The 16,434-nt window shown below is 39.5% G+C and overlaps 1 protein-coding gene across 4 annotated transcripts in view; it reads right to left on the reverse strand.

Annotated features, from left to right (window-relative positions):
• MYO16 (myosin XVI) overlaps positions 1-16,434 on the reverse strand; it is a 438,909-nt gene that overhangs the window by 100,941 nt on the left and 321,534 nt on the right. For all 4 annotated transcript variants that reach the window (XM_064143768.1, XM_064143767.1, XM_064143769.1 and 1 more), the window contains 2 exons: positions 12,733-12,885; positions 11,504-11,704 (listed from right to left, as the gene is read on the reverse strand). In XM_064143768.1, coding sequence (XP_063999838.1) covers positions 11,504-11,704; positions 12,733-12,885 — 354 coding nt within the window. The remainder of the gene's footprint in view (positions 1-11,503; positions 11,705-12,732; positions 12,886-16,434) is intronic.

The following is a 16,434-nucleotide window of genomic DNA, read 5'->3' on the forward strand; positions in this document are numbered from 1 at the left end:
CTCACAACACAACAGTAGAAACAAAGCTATGCTTCTTTTCCCCAACCAACAGTTAAACAATGGCACCAGGTAGTGTCTTTTATTCTTTTTCTAGTGTTAACAATACTCACCAGAAGAATTGGTTCTTGAACACTGTGTGTATATAGAAATTTCACCAGACCAATTCTCAAACATTTCCAGAACGCTGGGCAAAGCATAGTGCAGAGCAGCAGGTAGTGATCTATACATCACTTTTACTGTAGGATGTGCAAGTTGCTCCCAGATCACACATCTTGTCATATTGTCTACACTGACCATCACAAAACAGTCACGTAGTAATCTGAGTCCCAGCCCACACCCAAGGCAAATTTCAGCCATTTATATGGCCTCTGAAGGCAAATTCAAACTGTAGGTTATACACAAATCCCATTTACCTCTTTAACAACTATGTACACAAGGATTTTGGATCACCATAGTTGCCATAATTTCAAGAACAGACAATTACATTGTCGCTCCACTGTTCATATGACTGCACATACACTCTATTACATGTACTAAGCACTCTGAGAAGTGAGGAAAAGGCAAAGCTGTATCCAGACTTTCTGAGGGTTCATCCAAAATGGAGAAATATGACCAAGTGGCTGTTTTAACACTGAGTCCATCCCAGGAGACACTGTGTAGAAAAGCAGCACTAAGCCAAAAAGCAATCACTGAGACCACAGTTAGCCTTTTTTTCATTTTTATGAGAGCAGAAGACAAACAACTAGTTAATTTACAGGCTTTAAACAGCTCTCACTTGCACTGTAATAGAATCCAAAGGGAACTTGTAATTTAAAAAGGAATAAAAATACAGCTTGTAGTACCTCTAGGATTAGGCAGACATTTAATAGGAACTCCTTAGAATAGGGTTTGGTTTCATTTATCTTGATAACTGTGTTGTTATCTAAAGCACTTCTAAAACATTTTATTTGATCTATATCCTAAGCCACTTAGATATTTGGGGATATTTTTCCATGCACATTTAATAAAGCTGTAAACATGTAATTAAGATTAGCAATACTAATCAATACATTAATTTTCTTTTCAGTTGGGTCACTTGACAATTATGTAATGCTATCTTACTCATGAAAGAGATTATATGACTTGGGTATGTGCAACCTGTTAATGCCAGTAATTGTCAAATGATGCAATTAGTAGGGCATCTGACACAGAAAAGATATAATAATAAAATTATGTTCTTTTCTGTGACAGATGCAACATTGTATAACTTTCTAATTGCATCTCCTAAGAACATACAACGTAGTTAGCAAACTAATAGAATAATTTCAGTATACTATTAAATGCTTTTAGTGTAGTTAAAGTAAATGTTCTACCATACTGGTCCATAAAAGATAATGAACAGAACTTATTTGACTCATCCATAATGCCAGTTCCTAATTGAGTGTCTTAGACTTTGACTAAATTAGAAGAAGAGAGTTTAGTATCGGTGGGAACAGTAGGTAAGTATAGCAGTGGGAGATAGTATATTATGATTAAGTGCCTAAAATGAAACAGGGAGAAGTTTCAGTACTGGTGCAATACATCACCAACTTCTAGAAGTATATTCATGAGACATCTCTCATATCACATAAAACACATAAAAGTTAGCAGGCTTCCTATTTATGAAGAAATTTCTAACTCTTAACAGTTTTCCTGCAGACTTGGTAAATTAATTCTCTGCCTAAAGACATAAGAACTGACTCTATGAAATGGTACTCTAAGGTTTCATATTCATTGTCAGCCCCACAAAACAGAATAGTTTCGTTATTGTCCTCATCAGAGATGCCAACCTAACATAGTACTTTGCCTAAAGAACATGTATTACCCTGTTTTCTTCCACCGGGTTTCTGAAGTAAACCTGGCCAAAACTGCACTGACTGGAGCTCAAGCAATATGAATAGCTATTCTGTGAATGCTAAAACCAAACAATAAATCAGGAAATTTACACTCACTTAGATCATGGTTCCAGCATTCTAAAACATACCTCTTGTTCTCAGTTCTATTTATTGCAGCTGTTTGCTCTGTCTTGCTTTACTTGATGAACTCTTTGGAGCAGACAACATGCAAACATGTTAACTAGAGGAAATAAGATATTTGATATTATCTGAACTAGCTGAACTATTTTTACCAAACCAGATTAAAACAAGAAAAGGATTGGAATTGCTTTTCTTCTGGAGTTAAATTCAGTGAGGAAGAAAGCCTAACCTAATCAGAGTGGTAATGGCATAGCCCAAATGTTCATCTGTTCCTGAATATTTAGGGAAAAATATCAAGTAATACTTCAACTCTGCCACCCACCACTTCCTCTCTCACCTTCCAGGGCTCTTCCCATGAGGCAGCTCTTGACCTGCAGGCTGCAACACATCTTTGTGTTTAATATCTGTGACTGGTGTTTTCTCGATCCTGTTTCCAGAGCTAGTATTTCTTAATAACATTTTCAGCCTCTATAACACTATGTGGCAAAGAGTTTCACTAAGTATGTAAAAAATAATTACTTTTATTTGTTTTGAACCTATTCATCATTTATCTTGGCATAGCTGGTTTTAATATCATGACAACTAGTAAAAAAGGAATTTAAGAAACAACACTGAGAAAACAAGAGGCTTGCACACCAAACATGCATAGAGCTAACTCTGGGAACTCTATGTCCCTCTCATCTTTTTACATATTCTTGCCTCCCTGCTTTGTTAATTAACTTCACTGTACACCCATTATACATCTTCTCCTCTGAAACACCCTTATCATAGAATTATAGAATCAACCAGGTTGGAAGAGACCTCCAACATCATCCAGTCCAACCTATCACCCAGCCCTAGCCAGTCAATTAGACCATGGCACTAAGTGCCCCGTCCAGACTTTTCTTGACCACCTCCAGGGACGGTGCCTCCACCACCTCCCTGGGCAGCCCATTCCAATGGCAAATCACTCTTATAACATCTGAATTTGGTAAGGCACTCAATTTAAGTTTACAGGATTTCCCAATATACTTTATGAACAGGGTCATATTTACACATTTTTTTAATCAACTCCTTTAAATAATTTTTTTTTCTTTAAAGTAAACAATTTTTGTATCCTGTGACAGGCCAAAAGCACTCAGGGTTAAGGGCAAATCCAAGCTAGGAAAATACCACTTGGAGTGTTAAGGTTAATTTGGCTGCATTCACAGCTAAAAGGGAAATATTTACTATTTTAATAAGAAAACATCTAGTAGATATTTAGGAAAAAACACCAAACAAACAGGAGGGTGGAAAGAGGTGTTACATTATTTTCTCCTGTAAGTGCAAGTCCAAAACCAAGTCTATTTAAAAAAAGAAAGAGAGAAAATGAGAAAAAGCATGACCATATTGGCTAGGTGAAAAAGCAAATCTTTGTGAAGTAACCTTTACAGACCTCAGTATAGCTTAGCCTAGACTGACTTGATTGTTATGTCTGGGGATTCAGCCTGGGGGAAAAAAATAGAGAAAATGAAAGCATCCTTATTGATTAATCCATCTCCTTCTGTCTTTTGATTTAGAGGTTCAGTTTCAGAGTCTGTCTGGGACCTACAAGACATTTTGGAGAAGACTGCCTGAGTGAAGGTGAGATGACAGCTGAGAGGTCTTTTGGAAATGCACATAGCTGAGAAATGGAACAGACATTGATCTGCACTTAAAGAACACAATGTGCACTGGTTTACAGAGCAAAGAAGTTGGTCTTTAGGTCTCATCAGTTTATTAACAGAACTGTAAGTCAAAACTGCAGCAAGGTGCTTACCTGATTTCTAAATTCCAAGTGCCAATGTAAACTGCAGAAAGCCTAAATGGCGATGCCCTGTTAGTCACATTACATGAACAATGAGCCAAATAGCTCAAGATCTCAAACGCCTGTATGTTAAATACTACCACTAGGTAAAGCTACATCTCTTGGTATCATGCTAATTCTTCTATAAAATGAAAAAGAAATAACTTTTTTTGAATCCACAAGAAAGCTCAGTGATGGAATGTTACTCTTCAAAACCCACAACTATCAGCACAGCTGACAGTTCAGACAGATTAATTCATGTGAATCCTTTTGTTACGGTTTTAAAGCTGTGCCTAGTTTTCCAGAGAAAACTTCAGTCTAAGGGATAAACAGTTTTAGGGATTGGACACTGAATAATGCAAGATAAGTTTATCTCCTCGCATTGGACTGCCGAATATCTCATATTCTGCAGCACAAGCTTGTTTCTCTCTCTCTCTGGGTTGCCTCCTGCTTGCTTCTGGCTTCTCTGATCTGCCTGTGACCTTGCATCATGCCTGACCGATCTTCTTGCTTGGGTTTGCAGAGGTACAGGGGTGAGGTACAGACAGCGGGTTGGACAGCAGTACAGTCCTCTGGACTTCTTTGTGTCCAGGGCAAGACAGAAAGATGAACTATTGTACAAGGGGATATCACGCTGTTGTTGAGCTGTAAATATATTCAAATATACCTTGTACACATTTATTGCCTTTTATTTTTGTAAATATAATTTCATTTAACTTCCCAAATTCTGAGTAAGTGTGGTAAATTTACTCTGGAGGCTGGCAAATTTGTTAGGTGGCAAATCCAAACTACAACATCTTTGGTACGTGAGAGTCCACAAGGTAAATATGTTTTATATATATTTATATTTTATATATTTTCAAGCAAAGTACCTAAAAAATTAATACTACACTTTTTTAGTATAGTTTCAGGTAATGGTCAGATGCATTGATCAGCTGCACTCATAAAACACTTCCTCCTGGTAAGCTTGCAACATGCAGCATGGAAATGGTGTGTCCCTCCTCTCACGGTGCTGCTGGGCAGGCAGTGAGAAGCAGCTGAGCATACCCACATTGATGTCAGCTATTGGAAAGTAAGTAATGCCCCATGTGAGCAGAATTCTTCCTGAACAGATCAGATTGACACTGTTCAGGGAAATGTGTTAACCTTCAGATAAAGCCTTCCACTAATGTTTTTCAGTCGTTGAAAACCTACATCATTCTTTTCTACCTTCTGCCTGAACAGAACAGATAAGCTTTTTGTCTTCTAGTACTCTGATATCAAGACATTAAAACAGCTCTTAGAAGAGACTCATAAAGTGTCAAGGCATTGTAGGATTCTTTTCAGCTGCAAAATGAAAACTGGGAGATGAATACTTGATATGATCAAATACTAATGTTCATGGTGGCTGGTGCTGAACATGGATTCATATACTTAACAACTGTATCACATTGCTCATGTATAAAAGACAGGTTCAGTGTTGTGCAGGCATAATTGTAAAATTTAAGAGAAATTAATAAAGAGTTGTTTTCTTTCTTCCATGGGTTCATCTCATCACATTTGTCTAATGCAGTAGTCTCTCTGCCTTCACTGAAAAAAATCTCACCCTTATGTTGATTTCTTCAATACTTTTCTTTTATTCCATTTTCTTCATTCCAAAACAGTAAAGAAAGTAAGAGAACAAAAAGGCCTCTTAGAATGATAGTATATCTGTACACTTTCTCAAAGCACTGTTTTTGCTAGAAATTCCAGTATGGATTCCAAACTTTTTGGATTTGTTTCCTTATTCTGAACTTTTTCTTCCCATATGCCTTCTAAGGCTCACTTTGACTTCAGGTTTTCTCTCTATTTCTCACTTTCAAGTCATTCTCTTTTCTCTCAGTACCACCTTTTCTGGAATGGTCTAAGCCTAATTAGGATGAGAACAACAGTAGGTATGTGTAGGCCTAAGGAAAGTTGCTAAGCATAAAACATGATGGAATGGACAATACCTGACCATGCATGACTACAATCAATCAACAAGGCTTGATATTAGAAGAAAAGGCAATGTTTCTATGACTATTTTCACACAAAATGCTAAGATGTCTTCAAAACTTCATGGACATACATGTACCAGCTGTAATTCTCTCAATCTAAAGCAGAGATGCCAGTTTTGTTCACAAAAGACTGTCTATCACTAGCTATTCAATATACAGAAGAGGTCTCTTCACTGAAGTAGTATTTTTAATAGCAGCATTTCCCAGTATAACTGCACTTGTGAATTGCTAACACAGGTATTATAACTGTCTGGGCAAACATATTAAACCAACCCTTTCTGGACTTCAAGCTACATACAGTTGAGTAATCTGGACATCCATAAGTCCATGGGTCCCAATGGCTTGCAGCCACAGGTGCTGAGGGAGCTGGCAGAGGTCAGTGTCAGACTCTCTACCATTTCCATAAGTCATGGCAGACAGGAAAGGTGCCTGGGGACTGGAGAAGGGTAACATCACTCCAGTCTTCAGAAAGGATAAGGAGGAGGAGCCAGGTAACTACAGACCAGTCAGCCTCATCTCCATCCCCAGAAAGGTAATAGAGAAATTTATCCTTGGTGCTGTCCTTAGGCATATCAAGGACGAGGGGACCACTAGGAGTAGGCAAAATGGTTTAACCAAGGGGAAGTCATGTTTAACCAACCTGATAGCCTTTTATGAGGACACAACCAGGTGGCTAGATGATGGCAGAGCAGTGGATGTGGTTTACCTTGATTTCAGTAAAGCATTTGACACTGTCTCCCACAGTATTCTTGCAGCTAAACTGAGGCAGTGTGGTCTGGATGATCAGGTAGTGAGGTGGATTGGGAACTGGTTGAAGGAAAAATGTCAGACAGTTATGGTCACTGGGATGGAGTCTGGTTGGAGGCCTGTATCTACTGAAGTCCCACAGGGGTCAGTACTGGGACCAGTTCTGTTCAATACATTCATCAGTGACCTGGATGAGGGCACAGAGTGCACTGCCAGCAACTTTGCTGATGACACCAAACTGGGTGGAATGGCTGACACACCAGAGGGTTGTGTTGCCATTCAGTGAGACATGGACAGGCTGGAGAGTTGGGCAGGGAGAAACTGAATGAAATTCAACAAGGGCAAGTGCAGAGTCTTGCACCTAGGAAAGAACAACCCCAGGTATCAGTATAGGTTGGGGACTGACCTGTTGGAAGGCAGCAAAGAGGAAAAGCTGTTGAGAGGTTGACCACGAGCCAGCTATGTGCACTTGTGGCCAGGAGGGGCAATGCCATTTTGGGGTGTATTTAAAAGGGCAGTGGCTAGTAGGTTGAGAGAGGTTCTCCTGCCCCTATACTCTGCCCTAGTGAGGCCACATCTGGAGTACTGTGTCCAATTCTGGACCCCCAGTTCAAGAGTGACATAGAACTGCTTGAGAACATCCAGTGCAGAGCCACAAAGATGATTAAGAAAATGGAACATCTCTCTTATAAGGAGAGACTGAAGGAGCTGGGGTTCTTTAGCTTGCAGAAGAGAAGACTGAGAGCAACATCATCAGTGTTTACAAATATGTAAAGGGTGAGTGCCAGGAGGATGGAGCCAGGCTCTTCTCAGTGATGCCTGATGACAGGACAAGGGGCAATGGGTGGAAGCTGAGGCATAGAAAGTTTCATGTAAACATGAGGAGGTATTTTTTCACTCTGAGGTGACAGAACACTGGAACAGGCTGCCCAGGGGGGTTGTGGTGTCTCCCTCTCTGGAGATATTAAAAACCCACCTGGACGTGCTCCTGTGTGAGCTGGTGTAGGTGATCCTGCTGTGGCAGGGTGGAGCTGGACTGGATGATCTTTCGAGGTCACTTCCAGCCCCTGACATTCTCTGTCTGTGAAGCATTACATAAACTCCAGTGAAAAGGAGTCCAAATTATAAGCATCCATATGAGAGCTGTACCAGAGCCAAACCAGAATATTCGGGTTTGGGTTTTTCTTTGGTTGATTCTTTGTTTTTTTCTTAGATGGTTTGAAGCAGTGGCTGTTTCACACTGCCTGTCCACTACATTTCAGTTACAACTTTTGTTACCTATAGAAATCAAGATGCCTGCCTTCACCCTCTGTTTAACACAGAGCCTGCATTCAGGGGGAATGCCTTCACTAACACCAGCCTGGACACAGCACCTGCATATAAATGATTAAGGCTAGAAGTGGAAAAAAAAAAATCATGTTCAATTACCTGTCACATTTTACTTGTAATTCTTTTTCTACCCTCTGGGTCTTATTCATCTTTCAGTTACGCTCATGGAAATAATGAGGAGCTTTACCAAGTAAAGAGTTACAATCAGTGAAAAATTGTGATAAGTGAGAATGAAATCAAGCCCCCTTGTTTGAAATTTGGGAATTTCTGGAGGTAATGATGAAGAGAAAGATTGCTTTATACTTCACTTACTTTAGAGTCATTTAAGTGATACAAGACTATAAAAATGCCTTTCAAAACCTGCCAAACTGTACTGTTACTTTATATAATAAATTCTTATTTTTGAGTGACAATAAAACCTGATATATTTAAAAGTCTGATCCCTTAACAATTTTCACAAGGCATAAATCACGAATGACTTACATTAAAAGCTACTAAATGTAGTAAAAGTACAATCTAAAGAACAGCACCAGCAGTTTTAAAAACCTAGGTTTTTGTATTTAACTCATCAGCTTGTGAAGAGATACTAGTCTCAGAATAAACTCCATTTGTGTCATTATTTAAGAGAGTAACACCATCATCAAGTTTTCTATAAGTATGTACCATAAATCACTGGAAATTTCAGTCTATGGTAGCCAGAACACAGTTGCATGAGATGCTGAAAATGCAAGTGAATTTAAAAAGTTTGCTTGACCATTATTAACTTAAGGAAAGGAAAGTAATTGTATGGGAACTGTTCTGTTGTGTCAGGGCTGGGCAGCATTTCACTGTCATAAGGATGCAAAGATCAAACTGACAGTCTGAAATAGTTGCTCGGACAATGCAAGTCAAAGAGTCTCTACTGACTTCAAAAGAATGTGTGAATTTATGTTACTTTGAGAGTTGTCTGTTCATACTTTTAGATTAAATGTTGTTACTATTGTTAGTGTTTATGTTGGAATATGAAAAATAACCTAAACAACCATGCAATACCAAAACACACATTAATGAGAAGCCTACCCTTTGCAACAGTTTAATTTCCAGAACTGGCAGAGGAGTTGGACTTGATGATCTCCTTGGGTTGCTTCAAACCCCTAATATCCAGTGATCTAGGTACCTGTACTTTTCATTTTAACAAGTATTCCTACAGATGAGTAGTAGATTCTCCTTCAGAGAATAAGAAAAGTTGTTTTGATTTGTTTTTACTTTTCATGTTGGAAGTAATGTGCTTATTCTCTTGGTTATGATTTTAATGCAGCTGCTTCTCTGCTGCTTCCACGCCAGTTTTCTGGTGTGTGGATTTTTTTAGAACTGTTGGGGCAAATTTGTACAACCCTAGAGGAATTCCGTGGAAAAAATATCTACCTAACAAGTACAGAACACATTTATAAATTAAATAAGACATACAGAATCCATGGCTACTTCTTAACCCTTATCACTTTAAGTAAGCTTCACAAAGGCTTCATTGTGCTGTTGTTTAACCCCTTTGTGCCCACATTCCTATGCAAAAGTCCCAACAGTGAAAGTATTCAAAACACTTAACTTTGGAAAATAATTACAGTATCACCAAGGTTGGAAGAGACCTCACAGATCATCAAGTTCAACCCTTTACCACAGAGCTCAAGGCTAGACCATGGCACCAAGTGCCACGTCCAATCTTGCCTTGAACAGCCCCAGGGATGGTGACTCCACCACCTCCCCGGGCAGCCCATTCCAGTGTCCAATGACTCTCTCAGTGAAGAACTTTCTCCTCACCTCCAGCCTAAATTTCCCCTGGCGCAGCCTGAGGCTGTGTCCTCTCATTTTGGCGCTGGCCACCTGAGAGAAGAGAGCAACCTCCTCCTAGCCACAACCACCCCTCAGGTAGTTGTAGACAGCAACAAGGTCCCCCCTGAGCCTCCTCTTCTCCAGGCTAAACAATCCCAGCTCCCTCAGCCTCTCCTCGTAGGGCTGTGCTCGAGGCCTCTCACCAGCCTCGTCGCCCTTCTCTGGACACGCTCAAGCATCTCAATGTCCCTCCTAAACTGGGGGCCCCAGAACTGAACACAGTACTTGAGGTGTGGTCTAACCAGTGCAGAGTACAGGGGCAGAATGACCTCCCTGCTCCTGCTGACCACACCATTCCTGATGCAGGCCAGGATGCCACTGGCTCTCTTGGCCACCTGGGCACACTGCTGGCTCATGTTCAGGCGGGTATTGATCAGCACCTCCAGATCCCTTTCTGTCTGGCTGCTCTCTAGCTACTCCAACCCCAGACTCTAGAGTCTAAGTAGAATGTCTTATGATGAAAGAAGACTCACCAGGAATTAATTCAGAGTATTCAGATTAGGAATTTAAGCACCATGCAAATAATATTGATCTTTTCCATAATGACCACATTTCTACCATTGCGCAGGAATAAATTTGCCTGCACCAGAACTCTTCCACAGACTTCATTTCCAAACAAGGAGCTACAAAATACACTCTCACCATTTATATTGCTGTTAAAGAGGCCTAAGTATGCACATTCCAATCTCTTATCTCTTCTGGAGAGCTCAGGGCATATAATATCACCCTGAAAAATGGCAGAGCTACATGCTAGCAATGTTTTATTCTGGTAACTCAGAGGAAAGTCTTGAACACACATCATACAAGTGGAAATTCTGGAATAGCATTAATTAAGAGCCTCCATAACTGTGTCCCTACAACACATTCATGAGCTCCTTTCAAATGCCATGCTTTGAACAGAGAGATGTGACAGTATACCAGATAAATCACAATGGGATCAATCTGTCAGGTTAAATAACTTAATCATCCCCTTAAACACAGACCCATTTTGTTTGCTTTGGGCTGTAGGTGGTTGTGGAGACAACACGAAAATTAAGGAGTAATGGAAAGAAAAGGGTAAGAGGTCTGGTTCACAGAACTGATCATGCTTTTTCCATAAACACTGCAGAAGGGGGAATGCAAAACATTCCTCTTGTTTTACAGACATATTTAGATACATTTTGGATTTTGAAGAAAAAAAATTGATTACAATTACTAACAAAAAATGTTTGCTTGTATTTTACCAGATGCATGCTAGTAACCATAGTATCTATATATATGGCATAGTATCTGCAGGGAACATATATCATTCTGAAATAGCATCTGAAAGCAGTGTGACCAGCTAAAATGTCATAAAACATATATGGTCAGATATCCGAATCACTTGCTTCTTCATAAAGTTCTCACAATGAAGATACAACTTAGCAGCCAGGATTAAGTAGCCCATAACCTGAGCAATATGGTAGAAAGTACAGATTTCATGCACAAGTTATTGCATTGAGATTCTAAATTGCCCTCTGAAAAATCAACACAAATTGTTATTTATAGCTCAGAGTTTCACAGAATCCACCAGGTTGGAAGAGACCTCCAAGATCATCCAGTCCAACCAGACCACGGCACTAAGTGCCTCATCCACTCTTTTTTTTTAACACCTCCAGGAACAGCAGCTCCACCACCTCCCTGAGCAGCCCATTCCAATGGCAAACCACATAAAGTTTTGTTTACTCTTTTCCATTAATTGCATATAATCAATCATTAGAGCAACTTACCCTCCCAGCATAATGCATAATAGTGAAGGTGGAACCCTGATCCTTTGGGGCAAGGTTACCATTCCCATCTTTTGTGGAGAAATAGACTGTATTCGTGTCTGATGTATCCAGGTAAGACTGAATGCGTTTAGAGAGGCTCTGTTCCACTGACCAGATCGATTGGCTTTCTTCATCTAGCATTGACAAGAAGCCTGATGGTTTCTGAAATGAAAAAGAGATCATTCTCATTTTAGAGAGGAGCAATAGAATATCACATGTTCCTTGCAGAGTAACACAGCTGTAATTTAGTAAACAGAAATCACAGAATCAGTCAGGGTTGGAAGGGACCACAAGGATCATCTAGTTTCAAACAGCCTGCCATGGGCACAGACACCCTAGCCTAAATCAGGCTGGCCAGAGCCTCATCCAGCCTGGCCTTAAACACCTCCAGGCATGGGGCCTCAACCGTCTCCCTGGGCAACTCATTCCAGGGTCTCACCACTCTCATGCTGAAGAACTTCCTTCTCATGTCCAGTCTGAATCTCCCCACCTCCATCTTTTCTCCATTCTCCCTAGCCCTATCACTCACTACCTGGTATCCTAACAAGTCCCTCCCCATCTATTTTGTAGACCTCCTTCAGAGACTGGAAGGCCACAATAAGGTCACCTCAGAGCCTCCTCTTCTCCAGCTTGAACAGCCATCAAATAGACTCATCATATTGCCTCAAAAAACAGCAAAAAATCATTAAATTATTTTGGTAAGTCTCTAATGCCATGCACATGAGAAAATTCTGCAAGAAATAGAGGGAAAATATTTAAATTGCCAAAAATTATGACTATTGATGATCTTTTAGGAAACTGGTGGAGCTATACTCAAGAAACTAGACTTCAGAAACTAGCTTCAGGCATGAAAGAGACCATCACGCTTACATCAGAGACTTGCCAGTCTTATAGGTGCATCAACAACATGGCATGATATACAGAGGCTTACATTAAGCACTATAGGCAAGGAATTCCTGTCATACCTTCTTGGAATTCCTGTCATACTTTCTTCAACCCTGGAGTGTTAGAAAGACTTTTTTAGTCTCAAGCTATGAAGGCAGTTACGATGGACCTCTCTATGGGCTCTCTGAATCCATAACTTTCTATACATATTCATGAATCAGAAAAGGCAGGAAAAGTTTGTATTAGTCTAACATGCAGAGATTGTGCATAAATATACATGGTGTACAACAGATCTGAAAAACCACCTGAAAGAAAAAATCCAAGGCTGCAGTATGGTTACCAGGAGAATACACTGTTTCCATGGCAACTCCTTCTTGTATACATTCTGCTTGCTCTTGTAGGAAAAGCACTTCATTGATGTACTGGTGTATCTTCTCATTGGTCATATTGACACACAGCTATTGTAAAAACAAGAAAAGATGAGTATGAGAAGTTTACTGCATAATTCATCAGTGTAGGTTGTACTGCACGTCTAATATTGAATTTTCTGAAACGTCAATCCACAAGATGCTATCTCTCAGCAGACCATAGATTAACAAGACCCTTGGGATATGTACATTTTAACAGCTATTAGTATTAAATGGGGAATAAACAGTTCTCTGCCTGCACAGTTCACTGTGAATTCCATGTAAGGATTATCCAGTACCAGCACTGTCAAATATAGTGCAAATTCATACTTATGAACTAAGGTAACTACATATAAATCAGTGTGCATTTAATATTACTCTGCAGTTTATATGCAGAAAGACTACACAGTTGCAATGGGCTTTTAGAAAAAAAAAAGAACATATTTGGTTAAGATCTTCAATCTATAGTTAGTTCAATGTTAACAAACATTTGATCTCTGCTCCTATATATAATGTCACTGAAGTCTAAAGCACTCTCTGAAGATCTTGGTTTTTTGCCCAAATACATTATAAAATACCCAGGGACATTTTACCAGATGCTTCTCTCAATTTTATTGCTATACTAAGGGAAGGTTGGCAAGAAAATAGTCTTTAATAGAAAGTTCAAAGTCTGGAGGGATAAATAATATAAAAGTCTCTTGAATATTTCCTTTGATTGCCTTATAAGAGGTGCAATGCCACTTTTGCAAAGTAAATAGTTTAACGAGACTTTGAGTTTCAATTAAAACCAGATGGGAGCTATATGACCTTTTTTAGGCACCTTTTTGTATTCTATTCAAAAGCTCACTATCTCAGAAAAGGAAGTAAACACTTAACTTCATTGGATTAATATTTTACTTATATAAACTGGAAACTTCTAATTCTAAAAGCTCCTCCAATACTATACTAACTATGCTAAGAAATTCAGCAAATGGAAACTCCAAGTAAGGTGGAGGAAGCCTTATATGAGGAATGATGCACTCAGCCTCTTTCCAGACTGCAATTGTCATGTATTTGTTTTGGCTTTACACTACATCTTCCGTGGACAAAGTGTGTAAAAGCAATCCCACAAATAAGCCATATTCAAAAATATGAGGTATTTAAATCAATCCTAAATGCACATGGTTTAACCTTCAGATGAGAAAAAGAATCCATGTGCAATAGCTGCCTGAATTTTCCATTAACACCTCCTGTGAGTACAGTTAACTTGCACTTGTTATACATTGAAACAGCGAGAATAACAGGAAGAAATAAAACCCACCAAAACATTTTATAACCAAATGCCTCTTACTAATTATCTGTGCCAATACATAGCTGTGCAGACAAAACACAACCTTGAATAAAACTACGTTTTAAAAGTGGGATTGATAAGGATTTGGACTGTTATTTTAGTAACAATTAAAGTATGCAAATGACTTGCATTTCCCACTTATTTTGTGGAAAAAAAGACTTTTTTGGGTTTTTTTTTAAGCTTTGTGGCAGAGAAAGTAACCATTACTGGTCACTTTTTGAATTCTAATTACAAAATCTTTTAAGAAGCTTATTATTATTATTCTAGAATACAAACATTACAAGTTTATACTTCACAGGATATGTAAAGCTTCAAAATGATGCAGGCTGTGCATATCTTTATTTACAAATGAGTTTAACTTTAAAGAGGTGTCATTTTCCACAAGAAAAGCTGATAAAAACTCAAACCTCCTTTTTATCATGAGCCAACCTCCTAAAATAAATAAGAACAATAAATGTACTTGAGGACCTGACTATGGCACAAAATTATTAAACAACACAATTTCAGCCAAAAGGAAGGACTATCAATCATATCTTACAAAGGTCTAATAAACAGCATTAGCTTTAACTGACAAAAATAAAAGGCATAGCATTTTGTTAAAAGAATTGTATCTACACCTTATGCTGCTAAACATGCTTATAAATTCTACCCATTAGTGTATTATGGCACACACTGGTGTGCTTTTCAGTAATACATGCAACCATAGAATCAGTCAGGGCTGGAAAGGACCACGAGCATCATCTAGTACCAACCCTCCTGCCATGGGTAGGGATACCTCACACTAGATCAGGCTACCCAGAGCCTCATCCAGCCTCATCTTACCTCCAGGGATGAGGCTTCCATCACCTCCCTGGGCAGCCCCTTCCAGGCTCTCACCACCCTCATGCTGAAGAATTTCTTCCTAACATCCAATCTCAATCTACCCATTTCTAGCCTTGTTCCATTCCTCCCTAGTCCTGTCACTACCTGACATCCTAAAAACTCCCTCCCCAGCTTTCTTGTAACCCCCTTAAAATATGGCCACAATAAGTGACTGTTGAAAGACTACAGAAGTCCACACATCCCTAAAAGAACTCCAGTGGTGCCCTGCCTCTCAATTTCTGTTCTAATTTTTAGGTAGTGCAACAACTTTTGAATAGTACAACTACCTAAAAGTCAGTGGAAGGCTGTGAAAAAAAAAATCTGCTCTCTCTAAACCACTCTGAAAGCAAACTTCATTTTTAAATACTACTTACACTGTCATTCGGATTGACAGGCTTGCCATAATGACAGTAAGGCTCTGCAAATCAGACCAGAAAGCAAGCTCAAGCAGTGCAGGCTGCTCCAAAGCTGCTTGCTTTGCTGGGAGTAAATGATTCTGCAGAAAGAAAACCAGAGGACCAGCCAGGGACTGCTGAAAAGCAAGACCTTCTGATCATATCGTTCTCCATTAAAACATTTTATACAAGCTGCTGCAAAAAGGTAATAGAAAGAATGCTTCAAATTAAAAACTAGGCACAGGTTGACATAATAATTAAAACAGCTAAAATGCAGAAATCAGATGAAAAGGAAAAGTAGCTTTGCAAACTCAAACTTCTTTTGCCTCGTGCCACATGAAATGTTGTATAAAACAGTGACATTATTTTCTGCCCGAAGTTATGAAGAGTTCAGAAAACTACATTTTAACACCATGTGTGCTAGTTTGAAGCAGGCTAGAATGTTTTGGTGAGAGAAAGTAGATAATTGGCTGTGAAAGGAAAACATTGGTTATGTCTCCTTCCCTCACAGTCTCGCTGAGAGGTATGGGAACAAGAAAGAAAACATTAGAGAACACTCTCTCCATTTTGTTCTCACTTTCTGGCTGGCTTCTGGACTCAGCTGCAGCTCCCTAACCTCACTGCCATAACCTTGCTTCTTAACCTCTTGGCTGAACCTCTTTTCTTCTAGGGACTGGGGTAAGGTTGAGAGGGGCAGGGGGAAGGTGTAGGGGTGGTTGAGAGCCCCTCCTGGGGACTCAGGTTTCTGGGAGGGGAGTTGTGTTTCTGTATTGCTTTTACCTTGTATATTTCTGTCTATAACTGTATATACTGTAAATATCTGCTTGTATATTGTGCTGCTGTAAATAAATAGCTTCATTTATATTCCCAGAGACCGGCTGAGTTAGCTGGGGTTCTTTCTAAAGTGTGGGGGGGTGGGTAACAGCCAAACCACCACACCATGTATTTAATTGCACCTATACAAGTCAGGTGGAGTCTAGATGGGTTCCAGAGGAAGGTGATGAGACTGGTGAA

This window comes from Pogoniulus pusillus, chromosome 5 (genome assembly GCF_015220805.1).
Source record: "Pogoniulus pusillus isolate bPogPus1 chromosome 5, bPogPus1.pri, whole genome shotgun sequence".
NCBI lineage: Eukaryota > Metazoa > Chordata > Aves > Piciformes > Lybiidae > Pogoniulus > Pogoniulus pusillus.